The following is an 18854-nucleotide window of genomic DNA, read 5'->3' as shown; positions in this document are numbered from 1 at the left end:
ATAATGCAACGACGCTAGGGAGGCATGTGGACGGCCCAAGTGCTCGGTCATGCCGAACAAGCGCCCTCACTTGACGCCAGCTTGCGTGATGTGTGTGGCACTGCTGTCGTCAACGACCTCGGTCAGATCAGTAGATCAGGCAGCTGTCGATGCCCGATCCTCTGGATGTGCGTCGTACACTCCCAGCAACGCTAGGAAGGAATGCGGATCGCAGATGCGCCGCCACGACTAGCACCGAAGTCCGAGGCCGATGCCCGAAGGGAATGTGCAACGCGCAACGTGAGGGCGAAAGTGGATACATGGCCGGACTACGACTGCTGTTCCGTCTTCTCAACCGCACGTTAAACTACAGCTAGCATAGAGAACTACTGACTGCTGACTATATCTTCATTTCTTCATTGTCTTTTTCTCAGTGTTGAACTTGATACTCATCGTGTTGACTGCGCTTGGGCACAGATCAGCCGAATTTGTTTATGGACATACGGGTCCACTGACATGCACTGACGCGCAGCCTGCGGACCGACTTTGAAGCCTTGCGTTTACTCGGAAGCGGCAGCGGCGTAGGTGCCACGGCCGTCGCTGCCGAACGCCTCGGCGGCCTCGACGAACCAGTCAGGGAAGAGCCAGCAGTCGTCGTTGTCGTCGTGGGTGTAGGTAGCGAGGAGGAAGTAGACGAAGCCGATGATGCCAAAGACGTCAACGACACCGGTGATGATGGTCTCGACGTTGACGCTCCAGACGTTGAGAGCGGGGCCGAGGATGAAGTTGACGGCGTATGCGACCCAGGAGATGAAGCTGAGCACGACGAGCATGTAGTAGATGCCCTGAGAGCGGGAGGAGCGGCGGCGCACAGCATTGACACCGGGCAGGAGGATGATCCAGAAGACGACGAGCATCCAGGCGTCGCTCATGAGGCCCCAGCCGAGAAGCTTGCCAAGGTGCGGGCGCTGGTTACCAGACGAGACGAGCGAGGCAAAGGCAATCGAGACGCTCGAGAAGAACGCGGCGAACATGCCGGTCAGCGTCAGGATGGGGGGCATGCGCGAGAGAATGCCGAGGACGAAGATCAGAATGCTGGCTGTGGCCGCGTGCGCGACATCGTGCACCCAGAAGTGCTGACGGGCGTAGACAGTGACCTGCTCGACGGGGACGCCAGAGCCGGGGTCCTTGGGCGACTTGGAGGGCGGAATGGGGCGGCCGGCGTGGTGCGGGCGCCAGGGCTGGCCGATGCGATGACCCCAGTCGGCGCCGTCGGGGCCGGTCGAGCCAACACCAGTCGCCATCGCGAAGTAGGCCATGGTCGCGATCGAGAGCGTCAAGGCCGACAGGCTGGGTGGTCAGCGTTCATTGCTTGAACTCGTTCTCCGCATCGGACTCCGTTTCGGAGGATGGCAGCCTGCTGCCGGTGGCATGGTGCACGCTAACGGCGTGTGGGCCGGATAGTCAGTCCCTCGACTCCCCTCGGTCATGGCCTCGGGGTAATGAGGGATCGAAGTTTCTACAAGACGGCAGCGACGCAGGTCGCGCCAGCCACAGCGCTCAGCGAACGCATGTGCGCTCGTGCATGCACGCACATGCGCTGCGCACATGTGATAACGCTTTGACTTGTGTGCATGCGTGCACAAAGGCTGCCGCGGCTGGTGCGCTCCGCATGCACCGTGAAATGACGTCCAGGAACGCGCGCACCACGAAACTGTGGTGGCCTGTGTCTGACATTCCCACTACGTCATCGGCTCAGGCTGGGCATGGTGGGTCGAAACCACCCCAGCACCAACCGACCCGCCCACATACATCCTCGCTTAGCAGGCAGCAGAAAAGTACTCACGCATGGAAGACACGGGCACGCTTCTCAACGCGGCCGACGATGAGACCGACACCGATCGTCGCGCAGAAGAAGATGATGAAGAAGACCCATAATGACACCTGGCCCGCCTTGCCGATGAACTGCAGAGACAGGTTCGTCGGGAACTGTTGAGGTCAGCGAGGGCATCTCGGGCTGTGTGAGTCTCGTCGGGTATCCAATCTGCGCCATCCCCCTCCCTTGGTGGAGTGCAGAGCATGCTGTATCAGCGAGAGACACTCTCGGCGTGTCCAGACGAAGGGTGGAACCAGGTCCGACAAGGCGCAGATTGGATACCTCTGTGACATCAGCAGCAGTACTCACGACGAGTCCCGTGTGCCCGGTGTGGGTGGGGGGAGGGGTGATGACGATGCTCGATGTGTGAGTCGGCTTGTGGTGCTTGAAGATGTCGTCCATTGCGATCAGCGACGGTGAGTGATGGTAGGAAGGGTTGCAGTGGCAAGTGAGTGGTGGCTTTTAAGTGCTCTGCTAGGACTGCGGTTCGACGGGAGAAAGCGAGGCCCACAGCGGTCACGAGTCCCGGCCCCGCACTGTCAAGACGTCGGACACGCATGCGTGCATACAACTGGGGCGCATTGTGGGGCACACGACCATGAACCATGCGGTCAGTCTGCTCCATAGTGTGGGATCCTCAACTCAATGTCATGACGCAATGTCACGTGGGTTGCTCCGTCGACCGAGGTACTGGTGCATCATTACCTCATCTACGGCGTTGACCGTGTCGTACCTAAAGCAACAACCAAGATAGCGTGTGCCACAACCGCGACAGCGTTGTCGCGACCTTCTGGACCCTGTGGCGATCGTCAGCTGAAGTAATAGGGATGAGCAACGTCAACTTACGTCGGGTGGTTGATCCAGTCCTTCCAACTCGTGCGCTTCACCACAACCCGTCCTAAACCGTAGTTGGGGTTGGTCGCTGAAACAACTGAATGGGTGCCAGCTGATTGATTTTGTTGGGTGGCTTCCGAATTGACGCGCGTCGGGTCAGGCGACGATTCTGCCGTTGTTCCTTGATCGGCTTGGCCCCGGTCTCTTGGGTCTTCCTCGTTTCGAGGCACCTCCTCCCCGTTGGGCTGCTGACCAGGACGCACAGCACTTTCATCCCAGCGCTCTGTCGTTTCGCGCTCAACCCATCCCCGGGAGTTGGCACGCTCGAAACCGTATACCCTCAAATCTCGCTGCTCATCCGCGATGAACTGGACCTCACTACGGAGCTTCTGGACTTCCTGCGCGAGGGACACGAGAACGTAAACCAGGAGGAGGTTGAACAGGGTCGTGAAAGAGACGATACGGCGCCAGCGGCTCTTAGGCGGTCGCTCCACCACGACTCTCTCGATGAGCTTGGTCTCCGAGACCTTCTCCGCGACAGTAGGGGCAGTGAATGAGATGGTCGGAGCAGGGCTCAAGCTTCCGGTAAAGGTCATGGCATCGATCCGTCTGAGATTCGTCTTGGGCTCGGCATTCAGGATCCCTGTTAACGTTAGCGGGGAGGCTTATCCGAAACTCACTGTCCCATCCGGGCCCCACAAGCTCAACAGCGATTTCTCCAGTGGCCCCAGGGAATGATGGCAGTGCCACACCTTCAGCACTGGCCACCTCTAGGACAACTTCAACTACACCTCGGCCACCTGCAAGCCTAATTTGGACCGAACCGTCCTTCTCGGTGATGGACCTGGCAATCTGCCGACCGAGCGCAGTTGCACGCACAATCCTGGCGGTCTTAGTAGGAACGTCGAACTTGATTCCGTGAGCATCGATGGGCCATTGGAACGCAAGCGCGACAGTCTGAACGCCCCAGATGTCCCTCTGAGCGACGACCTTGACTGGCCCGCTCACAACAGCTGCATCCTGGTTCGATAATGCTTCGTCACCCCACGAGAACGTTCCGATGCTCGGCTTCCAGATGTCGCAAAGACGCCTTCCCTCCTGCCCCGTAGCCTCTTCGGAAGTGTGGAAGGTCGCATTGTCACAGATAACGGCCGCGCGTGTGGGTAAGGAAGGATCGAGGAAGCGCACGAAGGGGACTTCCATGTTGCTCTCGGGAGGAACCAGCGTCAAAGGCAGAGGCGCGAGAACCCCCCTAAGTATGATGACGCGGTCTTCCTCCTCGCCGTCGTCTTCAAACTCGAGCTCGAATGACGAAGCGTGCACGGGCGCGCGGGGCTTGACCTTGAACATGGAGGCTTGGGCGAGTTCGGCAGTGATGCTTCGACGCAAGCTGGGTGTAACCGGGCGAGGCCGTGCGTCGGTTCGAATCGAGTTAAGCTCAAAGCTGAAGTCGTCGGGTTCGAGATCGGCTAACGCCACCTGATGGTCTGGAGGTGGAGTGCTGAGCCCGTTCAGGCCATGCAAGTCGTCCATTGTTGCGGTAGAATCGGGATCGACATGTCCGTTCGGCGAAACTGCAGAAGCAAGCACGCCCGAGCTCTCGCCAGACGAGCGCCACCCGAGCAAACCATCGCCCCGAATCTCCAGCTCTTGCCATCCCCAGGCTTGTGGCAGGACCACACCAAGACCCAATGAGCTCGGGCCGGGCGGCAGCGTCGCTTCGAAGGACAAGCTGATCGTCGGCTGACCTTGACGCCACGCGGGAGTCACCCGCAGATCCGGCGGAGAGCCGACAGATGGAACGAGAGCCCATTCGATGAACAGTGAGTCGGTACTGCGGTCAGCTCTGATTGCAGCATAATTAGCGCACCTCTGGAATCGACCCTCGAGCCAGCTTCCGAACCCGTCATCGCTGTCATCGTCGCTTATTCCGTTGCTGTCGTCCCACATGGAGTGATCGCTTCGACCCTTCTTTGACGGGGAAGGCGGCGACCGATTCTTTCCTATCGGTGTTGAGAACGGCAGAACCTTGGGCTCAATTGCGATGTTGACCTCCATGTTGTCATCCTCACTTGGTAAGACGTGGAAACGAATGACGCTGTCGAGACACCGCGGCACGGGAATCTGGGTCTGCAATGTCAGCGTTGGGCATCCGCCAAGCTGATGCCGAGGCTGGGTACCCACTCGGAACAAGTTCTCCACTCCCTTCTCGATCGGGATCTCAAACTCGACCACGACCAGCCATTCTGTGCGTCCGCCCATCCGCGATCCGATGCTCGATCGTCTCCGTGGCGTTCCGCTGCTCGTTGCTGGGTCGAGGGCCACAAAGACCTGACCAGTCGTAGCGGACACGTCGATGTAAGGCTTCGATGGGATAGAGCTGCCGGCATCGCTGAGCGTCGGAGACAGACCAAGGAGCTGAGTCGCAACCCTCAGATTGCTGCTCTTGTTCTCGAGAAGGGCTGGGCTGATCGGCAGGGGGTAGAGGGCGGGAATGGATCGGAGCTTCGGACGGGGCGCTGATGTTAGTACGCTAGCGGCGCTGTCGCGGCGAGCCTGTGACGTTGGTCATGCCGACCAAGCGACTCACCGTCCCCACTGAACAAGCCCCATCGGTCTGGTCGATCGCAATCGCGAGGAAGAGTGATCTGGAGTAAGCCGCAGCACGATTGCAGATGATGGAGATGGATGTGATCGGGCCTTAGATGACCCTCCACCCGTCAGACATACCTTCAGGCAGAGAAGCCCTGTCGCAACGCCATCGCCCGTCGTGGCCTGAACACCTAGCTTGGATATGATCAGCCCCTTCGGCGGTGGTGGCGGGGTATGCACAGCAGGGAGAGTGATCTCGGATTCGCTCTCCTGCTCGATGTCGATTCCGAGGTCATCGTCGCTCGAGTCGACGTCGAAGTGATTTCGGTGGCGAGACATGTTACTGGGGTTGAGTCAACCGCTCAGTTTGTTGTTTTGTTTACGCGCGGCGTAACGGCGAAGTACTCCGCAGATGTCGTGTGCAGTGAGGGCCGGGGTGGATGTTGCGGGACAAAACAAGAGTGTTGACAGACAAAGACGAGTACGTTATGGGTAGGAACAACAAGACTACGCGCGGAAGGAAGACAGATGGAGGAATGGGCAGTCGGACAGACCAGCCAGAGAGAGACAAATAACGGTGACTTCTGACTTTCCGGTCATCCGGTCAGGGCGCGCGTCTCATGTTTTCTTTCCGACGCGCCGAGACCACGTGAACGACCAAGTCACCGAGACCTGCGCTAACTGTGTTTTTCGAAGTGCACGCTACATTGGTGCATGTCTTGCTGTGAGTAGCTCTTCACGATGGTCGAAGCAGATATCAGCTGACATGTTCTCCTATAACAGCGCAAAGGCGATACATATAGAGCAGTGTGCTAAGTCTAGCGCGAGCGCGTAGCTCGTCTCCTATGCCAAGGTTTTGGATGGTTGATGATGGTGGGGGGATATGAGTGGGAGATTAAGATGTGGGCGGGATTGGGTCCTTAACTGTTCTTATCCTAGCGAGTCATGCGAGGGAGACATCAAGATACGTTAAAGGTATTGGGTGAGACCGGTCTGGAAGCCCGAGTGCCCTGGGAAGCCTACGTCCGGGTTCACTTCAGCTCCTCAGACCGCCTCAAAGTGGGATGAGGGGCACTTAGGCCTCGTGGCTAACGTGGTCCCACGAAGCGCCAGAGCCGTTGTTGGACTCGGGGGCATCCTCAGACTTGGCCTCCTCCTCCTCCTCCTTCTCGGCCTCCTCGAGGACCTTCTCGATCTCGGCAGCGACCTCCTTCTCCTCCTCCTTCTCGTCCTTGGCGATGGCGTCGTCGATGTCGGCGACCGAGGCGGGCTGGGCAGCCGGGGCAGCGCCAGCAGAGGCACCAGCGGCAGCGGCGGTAAGCTGCGTGAGCTTGAGGACAAGCTGGAAAACGCGCTCGGGGCAGACCTTCTGGTAGACTGGGAATTAGCCATCAATCCGTATGAACTCCGCAGCTGAGGCGCTGTGATTGACTCACTCATGAGAAGCTCGACGGGCTGGGGATAGACGCGGAGGGCACGGTAGAAGTGGGTAGCGGCCTTAACGTAGTTCTCGGGGCCTGACTGTCAGTTCAGGGTCGTAGAAGCGTAGCTGGTTAGCTGGATTACTCACCCTTGGCAGCGAGAGCCTCGGCGGTGGCGACGTGCTCCTGGAAGTACACCTCCATCTGCTCCGGCGACGAGGGGGGCATCTCGAGCTCAAGCTCAACGAGGGCCATGGTGAGCTCCTGTCAATCGTCAGCAAAGTCCATACCTCCCCCTTCCTGCGGACGCTCCGCAGCCCATACTCACGCGCTGGTCGGCCTCAGCCTGGTGCTTGGCGGCAGCCTCCTGCTGCTGCTTGACCTTCTTCTGCTGCTTCTCTGTGCCTGTTAGCTGTGCAAGCAATCTGTAGGCTCTGGTGACGACAGCGACCGAGGTTCCTGCGTGACCGAATATTGCTCGGCAAAACAGGTGCGGGAATCCAGAAACCGGATTCCAGAACGCTAGAAACGCTTGCAAGGGCATTCGATGACTGCAGATCTACAGCAGAGCCATGCTTGCAAGGGCGGTGCGCTCTGCGTTGGGTCACAGCGATATTCCGGACCATTTTCCGGCCGCGATCGTCATTTGCGACACTCACTCAGTCCCTTACGGAACTCCGCGGAGTTGCGGCGCATGTAGTCGAAGTAGACAGCGTAGCCGAGGGCGCCAGCGGTGAGGGCACCGACGGTGAGGAGGGCGATCTTGCCCGCGCGGGGGATGGAGCTGGTCTGCGACATGGTGGATAGGTGGCGGGGAGTTTGTTTTGTGGATATGAGACGGAAAAGAGGCAATGATCCTTACACTTCTTGCGAAAGCGTTCCGCCGAAAGAACCACGACCTTATCCGACCCCTCCTTACATCACTGTCCATCACCCAGCGTCATTCGGGCTGTGCCTGCCTGCCTGGCCGCCATCAGATCCAGCCGGCAACGCACGTACGAAGCGCCCATGGTACATGGTTCGACACACCTCACGCGACGCTTCATGCATGGCGCGCTTCCTTACGTTGCCACCAAACTCAGTTCCAGCAAGGCGCTCTCGAATTTAGTAATGCTTTCCGGTCCGTATTCGCTGGTCGTCTGACATTTGACGAACTGACCACTGGTCTCTGCAGCACTCCTGCTGTTTACTTCGCTCTGCCATTCAGTGCGCAAGGCACGTCATGTCACACCTGGCGGCGCGCGAATCTCACTAGAGATGCCTCTGGCAGGTCGCCAAGACTTCGCTGTACCACGACTTGTCAGCGTTCAATGTGCACCTTCCGGACCGAAGGTTGGAATATGGAACGTCACGGGGCATATCATCTACCTAAATCCATTTTTCGCACCGCCAGACACAACTGAATATAAATAGAATAGTTTCATTTCAGAACGGCCGGGTAGTGAGAGAGACGGAAAGATGTGGCATGGGTCAGGCCAGGGGGGAGAGAAGGGGAATATTGGGGAGGAGAACGACCACGAGGGATGACGAAAAGGGCTCGCGGTCGAACGAGGGGAGGGCACGGTCGAGAGAGATGCTAGGGCGCTGGATGCGATTACTGGCCGCGCTTCTTGAGGTTAACGGAGAGCCACTCGAGACCCTCGTAGAGACCGTCACCGGAGGTAGCACAGGCGGCCTGGATGTACCACTGGCGCTGGCGGAGCGAGTGGAGACCGAGCTTGTCCGTGATGTCGGCGGCGTTCATGGCGTTGGGCAGGTCCTGAGCGGAAGTCAGTGCTGCTTCTTATAGCGCGAAGAATAGCTGTGCAGGGTGCGCGTAGCGCCTTTTGCTGCGACGTACCTGCTTGTTGGCGAAGACGAGGAGGAGGGCGTCACGGAGCTCATCTTCGCTCAGCATGCGCTGCACTGTATTCGGTGGTCAGCAGATAGAACGCCTCTCGAGTATCGTCTCAACTCACGCTCCTCGCGGGCCTCAGTGATACGCTCCCTGTCGTTGGAGTCAACGACGAAGATGATGCCCTGGGTGTTCTGGAAGTCTGTGATGGGTGGTCAGTAACTGCCGTTCTGGCCCAGCGCCGGGCGGCGGCTTGTCGCCCGTGCTTGCAATCAGGTAGACGCACAGTGCCTCCAGAGGGGACGGATCTTGTCCTGTCCTCCGACGTCCCAAACGGTGAAGGAGATGTTCTTGTACTCGACAGTCTCGACGTTGAAGCCTAGGGCGACGTTAGCCTCTCAATTTCGTTTGCCGCTTTCGTGCGCGCGGGACGCGACAGCGGTGCACACGCGCTTCGCCCCATGCCGAGCATCCAAGTGTCACATGAGGCCGAATCCAACACGAGAATGCTCGAGCTTGGGTGGCAAAGCGTCGTGCGCGCAATGCCGTCGTGTCCCTTTCGAGAAAAGCGCGTAATCGTAGACGCTTACCGATGGTGGGGATGGTGGTGACAATCTCTCCGAGCTTGAGCTTGTAGAGGATGGTAGTCTTACCAGCGGCATCGAGACCGACCATAAGAATACCTGGGGAGCGAGTCAGCAATCAATGTCGAGGTGGGGCGCGTGAGGGCGGAGGGAGGAAGGTCGGATAAGAGCTAGGAGATCCGAGAGTTGGAGGCAAATGTCTGATGGTTGCGCAATCGTCGTTCGGCGGCGCGGGGTTCGACGGATGGGCTGGATACTTACGCATCTCCTTCTTGCCGAAGAGGCCGGAGAGCAGGCGGGAGACCGAGAGACCCATGATGTGTGGTTGGTGGAAAGGAGTAGAGGAGTGGTAGATGGAAGAACAGAAGAGTTGCGGCCGTGTAGAAGGTGGTCACTGGGCTTGCTGCCCGTCCTCGACTAACGTGGAGGGCGACTACAGCGGGCCCTTCTCGTCCCTCGTCCACGAAACCTGGCGGCCAACCACTCCATCGACCTAGGATCTTCTTGTGAGGTCAACTCTTCAACCGCATCGCATTTCCGCATCGCATCCAAAAACAGCAACAATGTCCGCCCCCAACCCCAAGGCCTTCCCCCTCGCCAACGCTCAGCTCACCAACCAGATTCTGGATGTTGTGCAGCAGGCTTCTCGTAAGTGCTTGCGCACTGCGGCTACCTTTGGGCTGTTTAGCTGACAAACCCAGACTTCAAGCAGCTCAAGAAGGGTGCTAACGAGGCTACCAAGACGTAAGTACCAGCCATACTGCGTGCTATCATCCTACACCTTTTTTCTTTTCTTTTTTTCGCCCCACTAGTGATGTCTCCGTTAGACGTCCCGAAGAAGACAAGCAGCCCCATGTTGGATCGACGGTATTCCCCAAAAACAACAAGCACGACGCGCTTTCTGTACACAGTCCCCCTCCTAATGGCCGTGACGACTAAAAACCTCTCGCGAGATTCCCTCCCATCTACTCTAAACCCGTACCCGTTCTCGAGCTCCTCCTTGTATTGATACCCGATTCACATGGCTTGCCTGGCGCGCGCCCAGCCGGGTCCCACCCAGGCGACCCTTTCTGACACGCCCTGCTGCTACACAAACGCGGGTCCTAATTTTCAATGCTCGACACGCCAGGGTCCACCACGCGACCGTCCGGGAAACGCCGAGCGTGGCACTCTGTATAAGCACGTCGGTGACTCTGTTATCAGATGAGCGATGCTGCGATCGATCGCCATCGGCCTACTGGCTGCTGGCTACGCTTCGGGGTATCTATGCATTACATGGTGCTTGACTACAAATCTGTATCGGCTTGCGCTCACGCTACGCTTTCACAACTCTAGAAAATCGGAATGTAATCGTTGATCCTCTCACGCGCGTCCTGGGCGATGCACTCGGCGATCCACGTCAGGTTACGCACCTCCTGCTCCTTCAGCTTGATGAATGAGTAGAAGACCGAGTACTGGAACTGCTGCAGGAAGCTCTTCTTGTTCAGGTCGACGTCGTGCTTGAAGAACTCGTCCTCCAGGCTCGATCCGGACTCCTCGTTGTTGCCCTGTCCCGTGCTCGAGGTTCCCGCCTTGTCGAAGAACCGCTTGTAGTCCGGAACGTAGTCGACAGCCGCGACAACCTGCTCGACATCATCGGCACGGGCAAGAGCGTTGTTGCCCTCGGGATACAGACGACCGACAGTGGGGAAGAGACGCGCACGCTGCTCCTTGGTGAGCTCAGTGCCGAACGAGTTGATCGTGATGTTGATCGATCGGCGATCGGCCTCAAATGCAAGGATACGCTGCATGACCTCTCCCGTCGGAGAGGGAAGGGTCTGACAGAACTTGTAGAAGTCCTCGAGGTACGCCTTGTACAGCGAATTCCTGATAATCTCGATGTTGAGGTCGTCCAAGTCCTGAGCTGAAAGGCAGTCGCGGAAGTAGGGGGCAAGGGGGGTCTCGACGAGTACAGTGTGGTAAAGCTCCTCGACGTTCGTAGCAACACAGAGAGCTGGCAGGGTGTCGAACCATCCTAGCGGGTGGCAGCGCTCCAAGAGCTCGTGGGTGTCGCGCTCGTGCAGGGTACCGAGGGTGAGGAGAATAACATTGTCGATCATGTACGCGTACGTAATGTAGTCGAGGAACTTGGCCAGCGGCTCAACGGCGTTCGTCCTGAGGTAGTTGAACTCGGAGACGAGCTTAGCAGTAGCCTGAGTGATTAGCTTGAACATCGCGGAGAGCTTACCTTGTCCGCGATGGTGGCTGTGGAGAGAGGAAGGGGCTCATTGGCAAGGAAGTTTCCATAGTCGGTCGCTGAGAGCTGGAGACGAAAGTCCTCAAGGTTCTCGCACTGTGTCAGGTTGTGGTAGTTGTTCTGGGTGAGGAGCGCCCCCCGGTAACCGCGAACGATGCCCTCGAGGTAGCCGTTGTCCACCTATGACGTGAGTTAGCATCGCACTGCTTTGAGGAGCTGGCTGCTCGCCGAGCGAGTTTTGCTCCGCGGCTAGAAGAAGAAGATAGACTGCGCCATTCGTTACTATTCGTACTCACGTTGAACTGAAGTGCCTCCATGTTGGGCTTTGTCGACTTCAGACGGCGGAGAGAGTCTGACGGACAACATGCATGTGCGTCACCTGGTGAGCGGCTGACGAGCAGTGAGCCGTGACGGTGAGGCTCGGCACAGTGATAGGTTTGGTTCCGCGGTGACACGTCACTGCTGATACGGAAGGGCAGGAATGCTGACACGCAGGGCAGGCGATCGACACCTGCCTGCGCGAGCCTGCGGTCTGCGGGCCCAGGGCAACAGAGCCAGCCTTGGCTGCCTGGTCCACTCACGTACTCACGCTCGACGCTGGTCTGCCTTAGTCTACTCGCTGTCACGCCGCCATCCGCTTCCCATCTCTCTCTTCATCAATTTCTTTCAGCTCGTTTCCTTCGTCAACCTCGACCCGCCGCCGGTCGCTTTCCTCTTCCCTCCCTTCCCCCCTCCTCTTTCCGTGCCGAGCACGTTTGCAGCAAGCCCAGGAAGGACAACGATCATGTCCCAACGCAAGGGCACTGCCGCGCGTTCGGCCGCAGCGTCATCCAAGGAGTCGGTCCAAGTCGTCGACGCGTCTATCAGCGCCTCTCCTTCCCTCAGCCTCGCGACCGACCCCCTTCCGACAGTGAGGGTCAACAAATCTCATCTTGCGGAGATCAAGACGTCGCTCGATGACATTGTCAAAAAGGTATGTGTGTGCGCCAATCTTGTGCACTGCTCAGATGAGTCACAAGTCACAGAAGACACCCCGCACTTTCTGCTCGGACAAGCTGACGAAACAGTATCTCGCCGATCAGGCGTTTACGCCCTCGCATTTGCATGCCACCGTTCATCTTGTCTGCGGATATGCGTCTTGTCTTATCTCGCTGGGTGCTTTCCTGTACACCTATCTGAAGGGAATGTCCTTCGAGGAGAGCAAGCCGTACCTGTGGATCGGAGTAATTGCGTACGGCGCGTTCCAATCTGCTCTATGGGCTTGGAAGCGATGGGTTGAACGTGGCGAGGTGTTCCGCGGCCGCCGCCGACGAGTCGTCAAGCGCGTGAGTATTGTCTGCTTCTGAATCACATCCAGATGCTCGACTGCTGACTTTGCAACAGATCGAGACCGACCTCATCCAGATCCACACGTCGACTTCCCTTCTCCCTCCTCCTGAGCCGGTGCTCAGCGTGTCGCCCAACTCGCGCCCGTCGTCGCCGGTCGACACGACGTCACCCCTCTCTTCTCCCGCCACCCTGAAGTCGACTGCCACACAGCAGCTGAACGGGGACAGCGGTATCAAGCCGCATCCAAACGGCCCGACGTACCTCGTCCACCTCACTCTTTCCACGACCTCGAACAACGGCAAGAGCCTGATCCACAAGGCGCTTGTTGTCTCTGGCAAGCCCGTCGGAGAAGTTGTTGACGACAACGGCGGTGTTGAGGAAGGCGAGGTCACGCGCTGGATTGCCGGACTGCTCGGTGAGGCGGGTCTTGTTGACGTTGAGGATGAGGGTCTGAAGGAGGAGTAAATAAGTAGAAGCTGGCCGACAACGTTAGATCTTTGGTCTCCATTTGTTTATTTGACGCGACAGAGGGGTACTGCGGGCTCCCTGCCTGGATCGAGAACCACACGAAGAGCGATCTGGGTGGAGTGTCTGTCGTCGCGGGACCTCAGCAGACTCCAATCCGAGAACACTTTCTCTACACCTTTTTTCTTTTCTTTTTTTCGCCCCACTAGTGATGTCTCCGTTAGACGTCCCGAAGAAGACAAGCAGCCCCATGTTGGATCGACGGTATTCCCCAAAAACAACAAGCACGACGCGCTTTCTGTACACAGTCCCCCTCCTAATGGCCGTGACGACTAAAAACCTCTCGCGAGATTCCCTCCCATCTACTCTAAACCCGTACCCGTTCTCGAGCTCCTCCTTGTATTGATACCCGATTCACACATGCATGACTTGAACGGCGCTTGTGCCGAGCGAAAAGCGCAGAACAGTCGACGCTAACCTTTTTGCCCATCTAGCTTCGCCGCCAGAAGCGCAGCCGCACTAGCCCAGATGAAGCGAAAGTGCACACGATGCATTGTTGGTACAGAACAGAGAGATGAGAAGTCTATGTCTACGTTGTGGCAGTTTTGCTTGCCTTACTGCTCCCCGCGCGCCCATCGCTTCGCGAGGCGATAACTGAGCACCGCGCCAACGGCAGCGGCAGTGCCACCGATACGGAACACGAGTCCTACGGCGTCCGGATTCTTCGGCGCTGGCGCGCCCTCGGGCGCATCTGGCTTGACGGGTGCGTCCGGTCCGGGCTCCATGATGTAGAATACCAAGCTGGACACGGCAGTGATGACAAACTGGGGCATGACGATGAAGACGTTGTGGATGCCGAGAATCAGCCCCGCCTTGTCTGCCGTGCTTGGCTGCCTTGTGCCTGCCCTACTCGGGGTTCGAGGGACGGGCTCCTCGTCGTCACTGTCGTCCTCGCTGTGTCGCAGCACGACGGTCGTGTCATGCTCCTCGTCCTCGTCGTCACTGTCGTTCAGGTGGGCTGCGAAGCCGCTTCCGGCCTTCACGACCTCGTGCGAAGGTGCGCGGACGTGCGTCCTCGACGCAGACCGCGAGCGCGCATGTCCACTGCTCATGCCCGCACTCTCCTCGACCGCCGCGAAGAGAACCTCGCTCGTGCCCACGCTACGCGTGATGGCGTCCAGCTCGGCCGGCGTCGCACTCGGCACGTCGAGCAGGACCAGCTCGCCCAGGAGCGCGAACGGCGCCCACTGCGCCAGCGCCCATCCGAATCCCGTCACGCCGATGAGGAAGTACGCCCCACCCACTGTTGTCGTCCACCACGTGCAGAGCATGCAGCTCACGAAGACGATCTGCGCACCGAGCCAGAGCTTAATCAGTGTCAGGCCGCGGATGGGCAGGGAGATGCCGCCCGAGCGCACCCAGTCCACTGCCGAGCCGAGAAAGCTCTTGACGCGGTCGCTGACACTGCCGTGTCGGCGGTGCGTTGGCGCGGCACCACCAGCCTCAGTCGGCAGAGAGGTGTAGCTCGCCTTGGCGGAGGACTGGATGCCGCTGTCGGCGACGAGGAAGGGCGCGATGACGGATACGAACAGGCAGATGATAGCCTGCAGAAACAGCGCGCGGTTGCCTGATCGCACGGCGTCGGCGTCCCATGTCGCCTTGTCCAATGTGCCCTGCGGGTTGTTCTCCTTGTAGATGTTGCTGACCCAGAGCGAGGTGTAGAACATGACGGGATACCAGCCGAGATTCGCGAAGAACTGGATAAAGCAGATCGTCCGGATCGAGGGCGGGAGTGTGAACATATTTTCCCAGATTGCGCGGAGAGATGACCACAGCCCAGAACGGGACTGGTGCCGGCTGACAGGTTAGCTCACGGAATCGGGAAGTAGCTCACTCGTCCCGAAGGAGAATACGCTCCGTCACTGCCCACGAGGTTGAGAAGTGTGCCGTCGCGAGGAGGAAGGAGGTCAGGAAGGATAGAATCTGCAGCTGGGTATTGCCGAGAAAGAACAGGACATGCGTGAGGTCGACGTTACCACTGTTTGTCAGTTCATTCTCCACGATGGATGGTGAACTCACACGAAGAAGCCGGCCACGCCGCCGATGCCGATCATGCGCCCAGCCCACGCGTTGCCCTCTTCCTGCTGTGAGCTCGTAAGCGTGTCGACGATGAGCGCGCGGTCCGTCGCCATGACGGCATTGATGCTAAAGTCGATGAGGTAGATTGCGAACACGGCGCAGGCTATGCCAGCCCACGCACCTAGACCGAGGAGGCCAGCCAGCTCGCGCGACCACGCCAGCAGCATCATGCCGAAGCATGCGATACCGGTGCCAGCTAGCATAAAAGGGCGTCTTCTGCCGAACCGTGAGCGGCAGCGGTCGGCGTATGCGCCGATCAGGGGCTGGACGATGAGTCCCGACAGCGGCCCGGCGACGAACACGAGCGACATCCATGACTTGCTCAACCCCAGCTCCAGAAGATAGGGCGACGCTGAGAGTCAGCTAAGCGTCCGGCTGAGTAAGCTCAACATACCATAGCCCATTTCCACGGACCACACGACCTGAGTGCCGAGCATGCCGACGGTGAGCAGGGGAAGGCGGGCCCACGGGGGCCCTTTGACGCCAGGCGTGCCGACCCATTGGACGCTGTGGTCTGAGGCGCTGGCGCCGAGGTCGTACTCCTCGCGGGGAGCTGTGACGAAGGCTCCCCCGCCGGTCATGTTGGCGGGGAACTGTGTAAGGGTGTGACTATTGCGCTCGCCGGTGTGTGAGCGGTGTGAGAGACAAGGATCTGAGTGTTCCGCTCGAAGGTCGGTGTCCCCGACTGGCAGGCTGGCAGACAGGCCGTATATCGCGTCATGAGCCAGGCACGCATCACTGGATGCTCTGGAACCTGGCACTCGCAGGGTGGCGGAGCCAAATAAACCTCTGTCCTGAATCCTGAGATGAGCGCGTCTGGTGAGCATCGTCCACGTGGTGATTATTCTGCGAGGATTTTCTCGGATTCATCCGAAAATCTCCAGATCTTGCTTGCTGCTCGATTTCAGGTCCTCACGAGCAGGCAACTCACCCTCAACCACTCCATCGACCTAGGATCTTCTTGTGAGGTCAACTCTTCAACCGCATCGCATTTCCGCATCGCATCCAAAAACAGCAACAATGTCCGCCCCCAACCCCAAGGCCTTCCCCCTCGCCAACGCTCAGCTCACCAACCAGATTCTGGATGTTGTGCAGCAGGCTTCTCGTAAGTGCTTGCGCACTGCGGCTACCTTTGGGCTGTTTAGCTGACAAACCCAGACTTCAAGCAGCTCAAGAAGGGTGCTAACGAGGCTACCAAGACGTAAGTACCAGCCATACTGCGTGCTATCATCAGTCACTTGGCGATATGGCACCTTGCTGCACGCGTTGAACGGACGAGCTGACATCCAGCCTGAACCGTGGTATCTGCGAGTTCATCATCATGGCCGCCGACGTCGAGCCCATCGAGATCGTCCTCCACCTCCCCCTCCTCTGCGAGGACAAGAACGTTGTCTACTGCTTCGTCCCCTCGAAGACCGCCCTTGGCCGTGCTTGCGGTGTTTCGCGCCCCGTCATCGCCGCCTCGGTCACCACCAACGAGGCCCGTGAGCTCAACTCGCAGATCCAGGCCGTCAAGAACGAGATCGAGAAGCTCCTCATCTAAGCTGTATCTGTAGCTGGAACGGACACGCAGGAGACCTTAGCTGGTTGATCTTGCCGTTAATGTATCGTTGCTAAACATATGCTCAAACTGTTGTACATAGAAGGATCAGATTTGTTTCTTACTGACCTCATGAATACCCGCTAGCAGCAGTTCGTATACGAGCTCGCTTCTCTGGCAGTGATGCCGGTCATAATCCATCCATCAGCTACACCCTTCTGAAGATCTTCAGATGCCGAGCTCGGCCTCCACCTCCACCAGCCAGGTCCAGCCGCCGAAGTGATATGAGCTAACTCGACCGCGGGGCAAATGAAGTTCCTTCTCCTTCCCACCCCCAGAGAGCTGACGACAATGGCAGCCAAGCTCGATGTCGCCTTCTACCCGCACATCTTCGACCAGATTCTAGCGTCGTGCGACGACACATCTCTCCGCGCACTCCGAGCGACCTGTCGCCGTGTCCAATCTCACATCGACTCTCAGCTTCAGCGACACGTAGTCCACAACGCCTACGGTCGAGCTTGGGGCGGTCCGGAAGCCTACTCCCACCGCAGTGGTGTGTTTCGCTCATCCTGGGGCTCGCCAGACGTCCTGGACATCCTGCACTGGAACGAGGGCTTGTTCCCCGACCCTGGGGAACGGGACGGAGCGAAAGCCAAGATCAAAGCCGAGGCGATCGAGAACGAGGGTAAACTGGCGTGGTGGCGTAATGCTCGTCTAGTGCGCCTGTTTCCAGACGAAGACGTTATTCCGTACTCGAGGAAGGCGATGGTGGTCCGTTTCGTCGCCGACCCGCGGTTACCTTCCTCCGGTCCAGCTGGGCAGATCCGAGGTGTGAAGAGCGTTTGGCTATCACTCTCTCAGCCGCCCTTTATCGGGGCGCACGATGAGCCCCCACCACCCGACAAAGAGGTCCAGCCCGAACCCCGCTTCATTCTGAACTTCGCCTACCACCTGAACGAGTTCCCGCGTATTTCGGTGCGCCGCAGCGCCGAGGACGGACCACCGGAATCACAGTTCAAGTTGTGTGTTGTCGTGTTCACACCGGGTGGCGAGGAAGAGGACGACATGGTGCGAGCCAACGAGAGGGCTTGGGAGGAATGGAAGCGCGAGATGGAACAGGAAGAGGCGGAGGCGAGGGGGAATGCGCAGATGGATGAGCAGGCCATCGCCGTATTGATGGCTGATGAAGCGGGAGAAGCGCAGGCAGAGGAGACGGAGTGGGTCACGACGGACGGCGAGACCGACGAGGATTCCGAGGAGGACGACGGCGACGGCGACGGCGATGAGAGCGGACAACACGATGAGGTCACGCAAGGAAGCCCGGAGCCTCCGATCGACGAGGAAGAGTTAGCCGCCGAGCAGGCCGAGCTCGACCTTGTCTACCAGCCGCCTCCTCCGGAACCCGAGGTCGCCCCTACGCCCGCAGTGCCCTCTGAAACTCTCCATGGCTCAAGGAATGGCGCCACCGTACCCGCGCCCCTTCCCCCGGTGCCACCGGGCAAAGAACACATCAAGCTCACCTCAATGCGAGCGTTTTGGGGCCTGCTCCGTTTCTTCGACGCCTACACCATGGGTCCATGTGAGGGCCACGGCCTACAGGGGGACTGGCACGAGATGGAACGCTGTTCCCGTGTTCCCAGCTTGCTGTCGTACATCTTTGTCGGGACTGAGCGCTGGATCTTTGACCTGACCAACGTGGCCGACGACGTACCGCCCGACGAAGGAGTCGAGTTCGATACGGCGGCGTGGGTCGCTGACGTGGACGCGCTCCGTGCCGAGCGCCCAGACACGCCTGATTTCCAGCTCATGGTTGAGGCGGGGCTGGCACGGTGGTACGAGCCGAGTCAGGCAGAGGTGTACAACGATGTGCTCGACCATGTCTTCTACGAGACGGACGCCGGGTTTCGGAGTCGGTACCAGGGCGAGAACTACGATCTGATCATGAGCCGCTGAAGTTGGAATTATCGTATGCATATGCAGTGCAGTGTTTGCTTGGATGTAGTAGTTGTCTAGGTATACAGGTCT

At 58.8% G+C, this 18854-nt stretch overlaps 10 protein-coding genes across 10 annotated transcripts; 4 read left to right on the top strand and 6 right to left on the bottom strand.

The window, feature by feature from the left end:
• Positions 1-539: 539 nt before the first annotated feature.
• On the bottom strand, positions 540-1298 carry A1Q1_02319 (opsin 1; the record flags this gene model as incomplete). Its single annotated transcript, XM_014325264.1, has 1 exon — positions 540-1298. The coding sequence occupies one exon, from the start codon at positions 1296-1298 to the stop codon at positions 540-542; it is 759 nt and encodes a 252-aa protein (XP_014180739.1).
• Positions 1299-2588: 1290 nt separating this feature from the next.
• Positions 2589-5620, bottom strand: A1Q1_02318 (uncharacterized protein; the record flags this gene model as incomplete). The annotated part of the gene is made up of 5 exons (XM_014325263.1): positions 2589-2652; positions 2702-3332; positions 3442-4819; positions 4874-5231; positions 5280-5620. 5 exons carry the CDS (start codon positions 5618-5620, stop codon positions 2589-2591), a joined length of 2772 nt encoding a protein of 923 aa, XP_014180738.1.
• A 736-nt stretch (positions 5621-6356) lies between these two features.
• On the bottom strand, positions 6357-7500 carry A1Q1_02317 (uncharacterized protein; the record flags this gene model as incomplete). Its single annotated transcript, XM_014325262.1, has 5 exons — positions 6357-6658; positions 6718-6798; positions 6852-6966; positions 7031-7101; positions 7362-7500. 5 exons carry the CDS (start codon positions 7498-7500, stop codon positions 6357-6359), a joined length of 708 nt encoding a protein of 235 aa, XP_014180737.1.
• A 796-nt stretch (positions 7501-8296) lies between these two features.
• A1Q1_02316 (ARF small monomeric GTPase) lies at positions 8297-9436 on the bottom strand (the record flags this gene model as incomplete). The annotated part of the gene is made up of 6 exons (XM_014325261.1): positions 8297-8461; positions 8543-8607; positions 8661-8738; positions 8823-8915; positions 9127-9219; positions 9382-9436. 6 exons carry the CDS (start codon positions 9434-9436, stop codon positions 8297-8299), a joined length of 549 nt encoding a protein of 182 aa, XP_014180736.1.
• Positions 9437-9683: 247 nt separating this feature from the next.
• A1Q1_02315 (uncharacterized protein) lies at positions 9684-10059 on the top strand (the record flags this gene model as incomplete). Its single annotated transcript, XM_014325260.1, has 3 exons — positions 9684-9768; positions 9822-9864; positions 9948-10059. The coding sequence occupies 3 exons, from the start codon at positions 9684-9686 to the stop codon at positions 10057-10059; spliced, it is 240 nt and encodes a 79-aa protein (XP_014180735.1).
• Positions 10060-10451: 392 nt separating this feature from the next.
• A1Q1_02314 (vacuolar ATP synthase subunit d) lies at positions 10452-11673 on the bottom strand (the record flags this gene model as incomplete). The annotated part of the gene is made up of 3 exons (XM_014325259.1): positions 10452-11288; positions 11348-11536; positions 11653-11673. 3 exons carry the CDS (start codon positions 11671-11673, stop codon positions 10452-10454), a joined length of 1047 nt encoding a protein of 348 aa, XP_014180734.1.
• A 467-nt stretch (positions 11674-12140) lies between these two features.
• Positions 12141-13150, top strand: A1Q1_02313 (uncharacterized protein; the record flags this gene model as incomplete). The annotated part of the gene is made up of 3 exons (XM_014325258.1): positions 12141-12329; positions 12376-12681; positions 12740-13150. 3 exons carry the CDS (start codon positions 12141-12143, stop codon positions 13148-13150), a joined length of 906 nt encoding a protein of 301 aa, XP_014180733.1.
• A 614-nt stretch (positions 13151-13764) lies between these two features.
• Positions 13765-16116, bottom strand: A1Q1_02312 (uncharacterized protein; the record flags this gene model as incomplete). Its single annotated transcript, XM_014325257.1, has 4 exons — positions 13765-15007; positions 15230-15355; positions 15411-15641; positions 15704-16116. The coding sequence occupies 4 exons, from the start codon at positions 16114-16116 to the stop codon at positions 13765-13767; spliced, it is 2013 nt and encodes a 670-aa protein (XP_014180732.1).
• Positions 16117-16309: 193 nt separating this feature from the next.
• On the top strand, positions 16310-16832 carry A1Q1_02311 (snRNP subunit; the record flags this gene model as incomplete). Its single annotated transcript, XM_014325256.1, has 3 exons — positions 16310-16394; positions 16448-16490; positions 16580-16832. The coding sequence occupies 3 exons, from the start codon at positions 16310-16312 to the stop codon at positions 16830-16832; spliced, it is 381 nt and encodes a 126-aa protein (XP_014180731.1).
• Positions 16833-17180: 348 nt separating this feature from the next.
• A1Q1_02310 (uncharacterized protein) lies at positions 17181-18782 on the top strand (the record flags this gene model as incomplete). Its single annotated transcript, XM_014325255.1, has 1 exon — positions 17181-18782. One exon carries the CDS (start codon positions 17181-17183, stop codon positions 18780-18782), a length of 1602 nt encoding a protein of 533 aa, XP_014180730.1.
• Positions 18783-18854: the final 72 nt, after the last annotated feature.

The sequence above is a fragment of the Trichosporon asahii genome (assembly GCF_000293215.1).
Source record: "Trichosporon asahii var. asahii CBS 2479 unplaced genomic scaffold scaffold00050, whole genome shotgun sequence".
Lineage (NCBI taxonomy): Eukaryota > Fungi > Basidiomycota > Tremellomycetes > Trichosporonales > Trichosporonaceae > Trichosporon > Trichosporon asahii.
This window is presented reverse-complemented; position numbering and strand designations above follow the sequence as displayed.